Source organism: Hermetia illucens, chromosome 1 (genome assembly GCF_905115235.1).
Source record: "Hermetia illucens chromosome 1, iHerIll2.2.curated.20191125, whole genome shotgun sequence".
NCBI lineage: Eukaryota > Metazoa > Arthropoda > Insecta > Diptera > Stratiomyidae > Hermetia > Hermetia illucens.
This window is the reverse complement of record NC_051849.1, coordinates 67,383,859-67,397,748: the sequence shown is the minus strand read 5'-3', so window position 1 is coordinate 67,397,748 and position 13,890 is coordinate 67,383,859. Positions and strand designations below refer to the sequence as shown.

At 40.8% G+C, this 13,890-nt stretch overlaps 1 protein-coding gene across 5 annotated transcripts in view; it reads right to left on the bottom strand.

The window, feature by feature from the left end:
* LOC119661256 (progestin and adipoQ receptor family member 3) overlaps nt 1–13,890 on the bottom strand; it is a 116,925-nt gene that overhangs the window by 225 nt on the left and 102,810 nt on the right. For 4 of the 5 annotated variants that reach the window (XM_038070504.1, XM_038070502.1, XM_038070503.1 and 1 more), the window contains 5 exons: nt 7,998–8,171; nt 7,789–7,893; nt 7,579–7,710; nt 7,046–7,387; nt 160–331 (listed from right to left, as the gene is read on the bottom strand). In XM_038070504.1, coding sequence (XP_037926432.1) covers nt 160–331; nt 7,046–7,387; nt 7,579–7,710; nt 7,789–7,893; nt 7,998–8,171 — 925 coding nt within the window. Of the gene's footprint in view, nt 1–154; nt 332–7,045; nt 7,388–7,578; nt 7,711–7,788; nt 7,894–7,997; nt 8,172–13,890 lie in introns of those variants that run through there. The other variant, XM_038070505.1, reaches the window with a different exon arrangement.

Here is a 13,890-nt window from a genome sequence, read left to right as displayed (position 1 = left end):
CTCCAAATTGAAACATAGTAAAAAGTCGTTGCCACCCGACTACTCATTAATTAAAGTTTACTTCACTTTCATTCTTTTGTCTAAGTTCTGGTTTGAAACCCACACAGCACATGTGTAGTGAAAAGAACAGAATAAAAATTATTCTTTTTATATACTAACCAGTGTTGTACCAGTAGTACAAGGCGCATAGCACAAACAAATGCCACCAATTATGTGAGTGTCCAACGAAGTCCAACTTTCCCGAGAACCATCTCTCTGGGATTTTCGTGATGTAAAATAAGAATGCGATGAGGCTGAGGGTGTACATTCCTATTATCCGGGATACAAGAAACTGAAAAGGTAAACGAAATTAAATAAAATATCATTCAATGAGGTAGGTAGTTTGCATTCCTTGCTTCAAAGACTGTACAATGTTAGTTATCCTGGGATTTTTCCTATAGAGGTGACAAAACCATAAAATGCATTATGCAATATAGTTTTACTCCAGAATCCCTTCGGCTTCACGTTCCCTTCCTAACCTGCAGGTATAAGTCCACTTTTTAAGCACTCATCACTTTCTGAGCGAAAATGTGTCCCCTAACGATAGAATTTTAAAAAAGCAATTGGGTTGGAATGGAAAAATAATCCTAACATAAATTGAAATCCAGACTCGGCTGAAAATTATGCCTACCCGCGTATAATACCGGCTTCCAAGGAAACTCCATGCCCAAGGGATCCTCTTTTCCCCTTCTTGCCGCTTCTACGAGGAAGCACTTTAAAATGAAGATCATGATGTTACGTCTCCAAGCCACTTTTGGGGAAGGGTAGGTGAACGCATTTACGCACAGTTGGACAGGGTTGGACTCCGGCAAAGGTACGTCGTCGGCCTACGAACTAAACACCTCCCCATCGTCAGAGAGCTAGCTTGAAACCGGCTGTCACATTACTTTAGGCTAGTCCCAAAAATCTTCCACCTTGCGGAGCCTTCAATTGAGGGAATTCATTTCACCAACGGGAGGGGAGAGGAGGAAGGCAACTGTTCAAGGAACCTTCCGACAATTCTATCTTTTTTGCAACGAGAAGGACCCGAACGTAATGGGCAACATGGCTTCAACTAGCAGCACTCCTCAGCATCTCCTCGACAATGGTGTCTGGAGAAAGATCCCCTCTGTTTAAATAGAGCTGCTGACAAATCCCAGCCCACCATCCACAAGAAAAAAAAAATGTGATGGGCGTCGTCCACAACTCCATTGCAAAACCCACAATCCGGAGATCGTATCTTTTCAATCCCGTGCAGGTAAGACTGAAAACCTCCATGCCCACTTAAAGACTGGGCAAGGAAATAGTCAGTCTTACCATGCTTTCGATTCACCTACGCACCTAAGTTGCCGATGAGCCGCACCGTCCGTTTTCCTCTAGTTTCATTTTGCTAAAAGACTTGCCACTCATCTAGGGTACTTTGCCGTTCTTCACACCTCCCTTGGCTCTTGTCCCTTGCGCTTTTATACGGCTTGATGCTCTTTAGCAAGAAGGGAAACGGAAATCACTCCCACGATCACTATCACGGCTGGTTCGGAGACAATGCACTTGCGCGAGACCCATACGATATACCTCCTCACCAAAAGTGTCAGCCCATATACCGGAGAGCAGGGCAGACTGCATTGAACTCATCAGGAGACGTCGTCTGCTAGACGTAGGACCACCAATATTTGCCATTCGCTTACTTAACGCCGACACTCTAGCTGCAGCCTTGTTCGCTCCTGCTTTGATTTGCTCAAAAAAGTTCATCTTTGAGTCAAGAGTCAGCCAGAGGTACTTTACCGCTGCTATCCCCAGCGTGACTTCCATCCCCCTCTGACCGTCAAGTGTTTCATAGAGCAGGGAGCGGGTCCTCAGATAGTCCCTTAATATTCGGAAGAGATAATTCGGCACGTGGAATGTATTATCTAGGGTGCCTAGAATGTCTTTTCATCTTACGGAATTCAAGGCGTCAAGCATTACGAGGCTATGTGATATATGCCTATGCTCGTTGAATGGCATCCTTGACTTATATGACAGCATCAACTGTGGATCTCCCTGCTCTAAAACCAAACTGCCGTGGAGATAAGTCTTTGGCAGTGCGTATCGTTACCGCGAGTTTACTTCCGATGAGCCTTTCGAGCACTTTTCCAGCAGTGTCAAGCATACAAAGTGGGGGGTATGAAGACGACAACTCGGGGTCGCCCTTCCTTTTGCTGATCAGCGCAACCTTCCAACGAGAAGGTAAAATGCCCTCTTTCAAGCAAGCGTTGAATGTGCCGAGCAGTAGGTCTGGCCGGTGTTAGAATACCAGTTTGTATACCTCTGCTGGAATACCATCGGGACCTGGCGCCTTTTCATAGGGAGGAGTGCCTGTTCCAAATCTTTTATAGAGAAAAGTGGACAGTCCTCGGCGCTCTTCGCACCGACGTCATCATCCTGTACGGGGTGCGCAGAGAATAGTACCCGTAAAATCCGTCCATCTGCTCGACCTTAAGTGAACAGGGTTTCCGCAGAGCCCCGATTTTTCGAGTTACCAGTTCGTAACCGGGTCCCCATTCACCTCGTCGACCAGATCCAGCTAGCAGTGAGCTTTGGTTTTGGCTGATTTGTACTCCGTCGTTGTGGTACATGCCTCCTCCCGGTCGCTTAGACGTTGTGTTAAGCGGCGGAACCTGTGGCACTCCTTCCGGAACTTTGCAATTTCCACCGTCTACCAATACATAAAAGGTTTGCCACATCTTGATGCAGCGCCACCACCCCGGGGAGTACCTACAGCGCGGCCTCACCTGTTCCAAGATTTTCGACAAACCTGTTCACTTCCAAACCGGCGCTATTTCTGTACATGAAATGTGGGTGGGTTTGTGTCCATCACGTCGAAGGCAATGTATTGATGGTCGCTTACCTTACTTATTGCTCGACAACTTCCACCACAACCAGTTTTTGGCCTCGAGACTTCACAGAGGTGATATCAATCCAGACATTGGTTACCTCCGGACATACGTGTTTGATGGCCTCTTCTACCTCGTTCTTTTGTGTGAGGCAGTCAAGGTCTCGAATTTCCAGAGAACTCGTGGGTTCCAGTCTGGAAACCAAAGCTTTCTCTCCCAGAAACCCCAGGACTGCTTCACAGCGGCCAGACCACTTGCATTCTTAAGGTGAGAATCCTGCACCGCCTTCAGGAAAAAAATGTGTTCGGTGCGGTAAGCTTCGTTCCTTGTAAAAAAAAGTTAACAAAGTTAAAATTTTGAATCATTTTTTCCCTCCTTCAATATTTTGTCCCTCAAGACCTCCTCCTTTTCCTTTTGACATGAAGTTTGAAATACAGAAGTGCGGATCCTTTTTAAAAGACGAAGCATTCAGCAGAACTGGATAGTTTTCACTCTGAGCTTGGAGAGTACGTAAAACTCTCATCGATTTTGGCGAATCTTTTTAAGCAGCAAATCCCAAAATTAAATAAAATGTTTACGTTAGAGGAATATGAAAACTTAATGGGAGATCTATACCTGGAATCAATCAATACAAAGAATTTTGCTGGCATGAGTTAATTTTTAATATGAAAAAAACCCAATAGAGTCTCAAAAACAATCTGTTTATCCAGACGTTTGATGCATTTCGATCATCCTATTCAAGAGATAGAGGATAGCTCGAACATTCTCGCGATGTCATCGATCAAGAGGAATGAATGAAAAGTACTCGATGTAATCGTGTGACATGTCCATGTAATACTAACGCCTGCCACCCCAAATCTCAACACTAGCATAGCAATAGGTGCTCTACTTATTGGCTAGAAGTACGCAAGGCTTGTCATCTAGTGTTTTCTTCTACTATGGGGCAATTTCCAGAAAGAAAAACGTGTGACAGTGACATACAAGGTATCTAAAACTTTAAAAATATTGAAACGATCGAAGTTTTTCTAGTAAGAATTATCTATACATTTCCAGTTACATGATGGAATTATATCGGAAGAAGTTTGTAACCACAGAGGTAAAATAAGATCTTGGGGGTTACACAAAAGTTACTAGATTAAGTGCAAAAATGGGTCATAAACAGAAAGGTGGGCGGCATAACACCAAGGCCTTAGAAGCGAAATTCGTGTGCTCGGTGAAAACTATGTACAAAATCCTGGCCCTCCATAAAAAAATAATAATATTAACTCCATCGTAGCCGATTCATACCCCGGCTGTGACAAGTAGAGGGATGGATACAATCGGTCTGAATAATTGTAGGCTACTGCAGCGTCTCAGGGGTAACTGAGGAAAGTGCAGAGACTTTCTAGTGTTGCAGATTACTCGAAGCTATCATCACAGCTAGCAACTAGGCTTAAAATGTAATCCCATTAAGTGAGGAGAAGGAGAAGCTTAAGGTCCGTTATGGATAACCGACGGGGCTCGACCGACTTTTGAGCGTAACGTACGGTGCCGAGACTACTAACCATAGGGCGGTTTGACGTCTAGGCGCCACGATGACAAGGAACATGATTCCACATGCTAAAGCTGTTTCACAACAATCTGTGGATCGGATGAAATGGATTGATGATATTAACTTCTATATCCTCCGCTCCAACTACTAAATAATCTTGCCGCCCCTTGTTGAACCAGAGATTTGTCGAGCGTTTCCTATAATACGCGCATGACTATGCAGCACCTTGCAGACGACCTGACGCTCTATTACTTGCAGCAACACATTGCATCGCACTGCAGGCAACAATTTCAGTACTCCGCTGACATTCCGGACGTATTCTAAATAGTGCGTATAGAAATCGAAAGTTGATCGTTTACATAGCCCAGATATTCTCAGGCTCAATGCATCTCCAGCAACTCCGAGAATCCTACTCCAAATCAATAATGAGATTTCATTTCGACTGTCATATGATATGTCACTCCTGCAACTACAATCATTTTTGTGTTGTGTGCACTTCCGGTTATTAGGTTGATTCGTTGCAGGATTTCGCAGATACAAGACCGACTACTTACCAACCCTCTACGGACTTCGAGACTAACAGCATTCTGTTGGAGGAGTAGAAGGGCTGCCGAATAGGATCAAGGGGTTGCAACGAGCAACTGATTATTGAGTCGGTAGTTGTACGACAAGCAATTATAGGCCAAGGAAACCTCTTTAGTTACTATATCGATTACGCCAAAGCTTTTTGCAGCGTCCTACCCACCTGGCTAATTGATGTCGTACGTCTGTATATCTTAGCATTGAACCTAAACTAATAAAGTTTTTGGCCACAGTCATGGAAGGATGATAGGGTGGTACCATCATCCGCATACAGAGTGGCATCTTCTTGAGCTGTTAGTTGAATCCCGTTTGATGTACTTATATGACCTCAAGTTGTATGCTGCGAAGAGTAGACATATTTAGACATAATATTCGGATGGAATTGAGTTTAGACAAGTGTTAAGTTCAAGCCATTTACCAAGATCATCACGAGCCACATGCGCGACATTGCATTAATGACCTCCACATACAAACTATGGCCGAAACAGGCCAAGTACCAAGAAATTCTACAAGAATCCCATGCTCGTGTTGGTGATTTGAAGGATGCTCTGCTATCCGAATTCCTGCCACGTGTGAAGTTGATGCTGAATGCGCATCTTTCGAACCTGCCTCTGAAGTAGAAGCCTGTGTTAACGTTGCGACACAACATCATCTAGTTCAATTGCTTCGGGCTTACTTTTAAAAAGTAGACGAGTCCCTCGCAAGCCGATAGACTCCATTTAACTTTAAGGGTCGATCTCTCAATCCTTTCAGTTGGGTGAAGCCAAATCAGGAGTGAATCAATGAAAGAAAGTCGAAGGCAATGCACTGTAAACACATGAATTAGGAACGATTAATGTACTTCATTCAGGATCGCATGGTCGACACCCGGGTCTATGAGAAGCTATTAAAGAAGTGCAAAATATGTGGTTCGGCGTTAGTGACCAACTCATTTTTGGCTGCACTATTATGGCGATGTTGCAATACACGGATAGGCGTAATGCTGTATATAAGCTGATTCATCAGAACATTGCATACAAGCATGGGCTGATCACAAAGAAAGCAAGACAAAATATATGGTGACAACGTCAGCACCGGAAACCAACCAACCAACAACATCAAACCGCACTGGTCAAACGGGAAGAACAAAGGTAGAATACTACAACTTTGAGACCGTTGATAATTTCTCCTATTTAAGGTCGAAAATCACAACCAATAACAGCTACAACGATGAAATCCGCGCACGGTTGTTGTCAGTCAACAGAGCTTACAAAACTGTTTCACTCGAAACGTCATAAAATCAAAGCTCTTACTGTATAAGACAATGATCTTGCCTGTCCTCATGTATTCTTCGGAGACCTGGGTTCTTAGCAAGAAGAATTGTAAACTCTTGGCCGCGTTCGAGAGAAGAATTCTCCAAAGAATTTTTGGCCCCCTACATGAGGATGGACGATTCCGTAGCTATATAACGACGAAATCTATGAGCGATACCATGACCGTCAGGTTGTGGATAAAATCCGGCTCAATAAGTTACGGTGGGCGGGTCACTTAATCCGTATGGATGAGGATGATCTAGCCCGGAAAGTCTATAAGGGCAATATCTATGGTAGAAAAATTAGACAAGGCAGACCCTGCCTAAGATAGAGCGATGGCGTAGGTCAGGACGCCAGACAGCTTTTAGAGATATCGAATTGGTGGACCTCGGCACAAAACAGGGATATCTGGAGTTCCTTATTAAGGCAGACCTAGACCGGATATCGGTTGTTGCGGCGTTGATGATGAATTATGGGGAATGAGAGGTTTACGGAAGTTACAGCTATGAAAATCTTGTTTTGTATGCATTAATTAATTAAACAAATCAATTACTCAAGTAGTACTTCCCTCATTATTCTGAACACAGTTTTCAAGATGATAACTGAGCCCTGGACACATGCTTCCTCATTTTATATATATATATGCAGCATTGCAGCATAATATGTAAATATGTAGCAGAATATCGCCAACGGTATAGCAATAGTGAATAATTAATTGTAACAAATAATGAAATCTCTATGCACATACTAACCTTTACAATGGGGTTATGCAACCCGCCCATAAGTACCGTCCAATGTGTTGTTGGCACTATTCCATACGCTGCCCATGAAACGAACACAACAATTTTTATATTCGGAGATACATTTAACCTTGGCACTTGTAAAACTATCGCAATCACAAATATGACCGCCACACTTATCGAATAGAAATAACGCAATTGCGGATGACACCAAAACGCATAATAAATTCCGCTCAAGTAAATTGCAAGAAGTGATAACGCGATTCCCAGCAAATCGTACGTAAGAAAGCAATCGTAATCCTTCTCTGATCGACAGGAGAACGTGTGATAGATGAACGAGAAGAACATACAAAGCTGAAAGGTGAGAAAGTGAAACTTATTAGGACCACGAAAATAAATGCACAAAAATAGAACAATTTATATAATTGGAAGCAGAAATTCCTGAGAGGGTTGCGAAAATTTCTAATGAAAGCCAGGAATAGATTGCAAATATTAAGATATACATAAAAGTGGCTACAAATCTAATATCTGGCTGGTATACTTACTTGAAAGCAAACTAGTAGCAACCAAACCATAGCTTTATCTGTTAGTGATGGTTGGGCATTGATAAACGAAATATCATTGAATGTCAACCCCAAAAATAGCAGCCAACCTGCCAAGTGGCTCCATATATTTACCTCAAAAGTTTTCAAATTAAAGATGGTATAAATAGTCAAAGAATACCAGATTGATGTGATGCATGCAACTGAACTCACTGTTTCGTTTGTCCACCAAAATACACTTTGGAAGCATAGCTTCGTTGATAGAAATGTTCTGTAGCCTTTCCTAATGTAAGGGTTGAATTGTAGGTGCTTTGGTGCCTGCAAAAAAAATTATACATTCGAAAGTCGTATGCATAGTAACAATTAGATACATCTGTACTGGATATAAACGAAAATTTCTAGATTAAAAGAGTGATACTTACATCTTCATAGCTAAGTATGAATTTTTCTTTACAAAAACTATCTTTTTCATCAACATCATTTGGCATCGTATATTTGTGACTAGCTGAATTCTTAAAACAATTTGTCATGATTTTCGTTAGGTAATCCGAATTACGTCCTTGAGTTTTTCCCGAGTTTGTGTCTAAGCTGTCCAACTGAAAAGATAAAAGACAGAAGATATAGTAATTGTTTAGGATAAGTGAGAGATCCTAAGTCCACATCCACTTGATATTGGACCGGACCACTTGGATATAATTCGCACCCTTGGCGTGTTATTCCGAATATATAAGGAGCGTTTTCCATCTGTTGCCACTCACGGTTACGCTGCTCCCAAGGCAGAGGTGAGGCAGCATCTGACGAGTTGCCTTTGCCCTGGACGAAATCATTTGTCCCTATATTTTTTTAGATATAGTAATATTTTTCAGCTCGAGAACTCCGAAAAACATTCATCACATAATTGACAGAAAAATACATAATGTAAATTTCCAGCTTACAACCAAATAATTTCGGAACAACAATCTAGGAGACCAGGTAAAACAATAGTTTTTTCAAATTTTAGCAGGGTTAACACTCACGCCTTTAATTAGGCCCACTGAACTTTCCCCTAAGATCGCCCAACCAACAGCTTCCTACCTGCGACGTTGCAAGGTCTTTGCGAATGTGAGAACGTCTTGCAAAGACAGAGATTGCACACACTCTTCAACGAATAAAACCTTTCATGGATTAATGCATCTATGGCCTGAGGAGGGGGGGGACTTGCCTATGAAATGCAAGGTTGGCTTCGCCTTTCCCTCAAATTGGTTGCATGAAGCCAAGATCACATCTTCAATTTTCTTCATGTGGTAGTTTAAAGAGCAGTGTCTCATTGCAGGTCTTACTAGGTTTTCCATATCTCCCTCCTTAAAGGCCTAGGATTTTTCCCCATTCGGCTGCGGGAACCCCCGCAAATTTTAGCCTTCAGGGTAGATTACACTGGTTGGCCTACTCCAAGTACTGTCTCTGGTCCCCCTACTGTGAAGTCAGATCCTTGGTGAACAAATCACTTATCCTTCACATTGCCAGCGATATCCGAGTGTCTCCCCCCCCCCTCGTCAGGAATGTTTCGTTCAATTGCCCGAGTTTCGACAGTAACTGATGGTAGCTCCACACAACCATCTTTATATAATGTAACCTTGGCTGTAACTCTGGGAACTCTTGTTTAGGATCTGCGGGATCCTAAGTCCCCATCCACTTGATGGTGGACCGGACTAAATGAGGAGCAACTTACTCCCTCGTTTTTTAGTCCATGGATCCCTAGTTTGGAGCGTAGCACCCCAAGCATTAAGAATCGATTCTGGGAACTCTACTTGGCTATCGGAACAGATTCGGATGCAGTTATCCCGTCCCATCGTTATTTTTCGAAAAGTCAGGGTAGTTCCATAATTGTGTTTTCCGAAAATACCCCTGCGCTTAATCAGTTTTTCATAATTGAGCCGTCAGTGAAGATTAATAAGTCACTGATCCCAAAAGGATCGTGGCGTGTCCCCCTTCCATTCTTATCTAATACTCCTAGAGAAAGTACTACTACAATCTGCCCAACATTCTTCATGAGTTGCAGATGAAGCAACTACGGATTATCTGCAGAATTTCATTGAATTCGTCACGTCCAATCTCTACATACTTATTATGGCGAAACTGTAAGCAAATGCCTACGCAAAGACCTGTTTGTCCTCCAAGGGCCTTGGTAGGGGAAGAAAGAACCCCCCCAATAGGCTTTCTTCCGATCACAATGTGGGCTCTTCTTTACTTCAGCATATGAAGAATCCAAGCAGACCGATTCCTGGCTGTTATGATTCATAATTATTTCATTGGTCAAGGCAGGACCCAAGGCGTATTCCTTTTCCGATATCACCTTCTAAATTGTTTCCGTAAACGCTGTGTGGGTTGGCTTTTTGGTAGGCGTAGACCTACTACTCTTTTTAGTCCTGTTATCAGAAAGGAAGTTAAACCGATCGTTTGGAAGCCATTTGCATCCGCAGTAGGCTATTTTTGGTAATTCAGTCCGGTTCGAAACTGATACTACTACTACTACATACTGATTGAGATTATGATGATTTTGTTTGCAACCTGTTGAAAATAAAGATGCAAGCATGCGTAAATTGGATCAAATTATCAACAAAATTGAACTTAGGTCTGAATAAAAAAAACGATATGACGAAAGACTGCCCACAAAAAATTTTCCAGCTCTGCCAGCAAATCGGAAAAAGTGACACCAACAAATAAAACCCAAACAGAAAGATAGGCACAACCCTGAAAAAAGTTCTCATGCCTAAGAACTATAAGCAAAAGGTACTTCCAACCAAACGGAACCGATTGAGAAATCGGGCCATGTCGACTAAGACTAACTAAGACAACAACGTATACCAACATCTTAATGCAAATGAAACCTGACCTGAACCCTTACGTGTGCCTTTTATGATTCATGTTTTTCCAATTATATGTAGCTAAAAATTCAAAATATTCATTCATATGCTTCCAAATTTAAAAACATAAAGTAGTGAAAGTTGCTATCCAAACGAAGCCAGACACACTTACTATATATTACCGTACAAAAACGCCTCAATAAAGGATTCCCTAAAAAATGAAAGCAGCGTTTGTTACTGTAAGAAAGCAAACGACATGGAGATCCTTCAACATAGCACCCAATATACCAAGGGAAGGATCCCAGAATAATTAATCTCCAACAGATTGCTAGAGACAGATAAGTGAAAAAGCTCTATCTGATATATACTCTGAATTCAGTAAAGGCTGCTTCACGTTAATGTAATAAAGGTAAAGGTGTAGCGAGAAATGTCACGGGGCCAAAAGAGTACTTTATGTCAGTGACTTTCGATGTGAAGAATGTCTATAACTCGGTAAACTGGTTGTCCATGTAAACGTGGCTCATTAGAATGAATCGTTCGAAACTACCGAATTGGCACTTGCGGATGACAACACGGATCCGTTCTACATAATAACAAACCGAAAGAGCTGAAAGACCGACCATAAACAGTAAAGAGACAGTCAAATTCTATAGTGTCCGCGGCTTTGCGACATGAGCGGTGTTTCATTCGCCTTTTCCAAGGGCAATCCGACAAGAGAATGCATTCAATATGTAATCTATGTAATATTCCCTCTTTAACTCTCCTTAGCCGACATTCGTTAATATTCAACATCTAATATTTAAAATAATTAATTTTACTAAAAAAAGAAACTTGTAACGCAATGCAAGTGCTTGTAGTTGTCACTTTTGCTGTGCCGACGTTCAATTTTGAAGTTCAAGGTCGTGGTTAGCAAGAGGAAGAACTACCGGGACTGGTTGATGGAGGCTGGCAACTGGACAGAGCACAGGAGATCGGTTTTAGTCTTAGAAGAGGAGAGTGATTAGAGGGATCGCCTTTGAATTTTGGGATGAAGAGTGTGGAGGTGCACGGTTCGCTCAAGCCCTGGTGGCTAAGCTAATTAACAGCTTTTGATTTTATTAATTTTGTGCGATATCTCAGAAAAAATCCAAACTGAAAAAAACTATTCAATCGTGAAAGTGAGTAACCCTTTGGGAATTCAGAATAAGTTGTGAAACGGTATGCTCGGAACTGTAGATTCCGTGAGAAACTCGAAGCGTATCCGTGGTCACTGACCTCGAACATGTTCCGCAACACAAAACCGACACCTGGTACTTCGTCGGTAGGTCGCCAGTTTAACGCCCCCTCAAAGGTTTTTCGGAGCCTAGCCACCATATAGTGGCCTCCTGATTTTTTTCAGATTTTTCGGTTAGGCAGTTTCCAACAAATGTCAAAACTAAGACCAACTTCGGAAAATACTAACCGAGACCTTTCATTTGATATCCCTACTGACTATATTTGGTGAAAAAAACTTACACCCCCCTTTTGCATGTATGAGGGCCTCCCATTAAATTCGATGTAACAGGATGTAACTCATTGTATGCATGAGCGTTCACAGTTTCCACCTGGCTGCTACAGTCTCCGAGAAAAATGCGTGTGACGGACAGACAATAAACTGATTTTAATAAGGTTTCGTTTTACACAAAATCTTAAAAGTTTGTTTTACACAAAACCTTAAAAAACAGAGCTTTTTGCAAATTAGGTCAAATTTTACACCAGGCAGCACCAATACAGGCGTGGCCCAGAGTTGACAGAAACCGAAACTATTTCCGACTATACTTACTTCGGAAGATTCAAGCGTAACAAAACGCTCCTAGAAGTGGCATATAACATGATATGACTGCTATTCCAAACGACAATTGTTAAGTGTGGAGTATGTTTGTTATTCAATGTTTTAGATTGAAAAAATCGGAACATTTTTCTATTTTAGCCTAAAATTTAATAATTTGATACGTTGCCCATATGCACCGTATTTGAGGAACTATTTTCTTTTTTTCAGTATAAGATCAAATTAATAAACTTAGCCAAAAATGGAAAAATCTTACAATTGTTTTCATACCACCGATATTTGTGATGATGTCCTGTGTGAATGAGGACTGCCCAGATTAACCAAAATATTCAACTTCTTTCTCAAATAGATTAGATAAAGTTAAGAAGAATCCAATAAAGCAATGTAATTTGTAAACCAAATAAAATGACGGTTCGTTAGTACGTGGAAGGTAATATGTTGCAACCATGTTATTTTTTCTACTCGTTGTATCATTATTGATTGACCTATGATTTACTTTCATTTTATATATAATAATACAAGTATCTCTTATTCTTGTAAACCAATATCACTTTCGATTATCAGCAACCAAGGCTAGGAATAAAACGGACTATACTGGAAGCCGATTCTATCTTTGCTTTACCATCTCATTGGATCAAGAAATCACCAAACTTATTATACTAAAATAGAAAACAAAAAGCTATCAACTGAACATTATACTAAAGATTTTACCACTTTCCATTTGTATCACTCACAATTTTCACACAATTCACATAAATTAATAGCTTTTTTTCCCCTCAGCAATTATTAATGGAGCCTCACATCACATATTGAAGTTAGCTATATATAATTATTCAATTAGCACCTTCTCTAGATAAAGATACTTTCAGCTTGCAATTTGTGATAAAGATCTACGATAGGAAACTTAAATGAATACTGAATGCTAAGGACCTTGCAGATCAAATGTAGCCTCAGTCTATAATTTGGTATATTTTGAAGGATTATCTACCTTATGAATTACATGTATTATGGCACAAGGCAGAACAGAACCTATACAGTCAAAAAGTCGGATTCCTTAAGGTGCATAGGGTTTAGGGGTAATCCTGCAAAAGTATTTGATCAGGCACTTCTCTGTAACTGAGTAGTGCCTGTAAAATTACCTGCTTTATACGGTAAATACATTGAACTTGTTCTGTTTTTGAAGAAAATAAGGACGATAGTGTCAAAAATCTGGATTACATAAAATGCTAATTTAGGAAGGTGAAAGATCATTGATGCTTTTGTGTATGTTATTCATCCTGTCAAGTCATAAATGTAGAAATTTCAGGTAATTTCTGAAACAAAATCCATTTAAAATTGCAAATTATAACTTGACTTGATGGTTGACTTGCAACCGGTTTTTGGTAACTGGTAGAGGAAGTTAGGTTTTAAGGGTGTGGGTCATTTAAGAGGGATTAATATCTCTCATAAGTTAAAGAACAATTTAATTTAAACCAGGTAGCTATCCCACACTCACAAAATTCAGGTAAATATTCTATAAAAGCCCTGCCTGTTTAAAATGTCCGGACATCTCTATTCGAGAATATTTTCAAGAGAAATTATTCTGGATCCCAAAAAGTGAAGAAAGTTAATTTTAGCTAAATTGTAGTCGTAAAAAATGGTATATAAACTTCAGTATTTTAGATT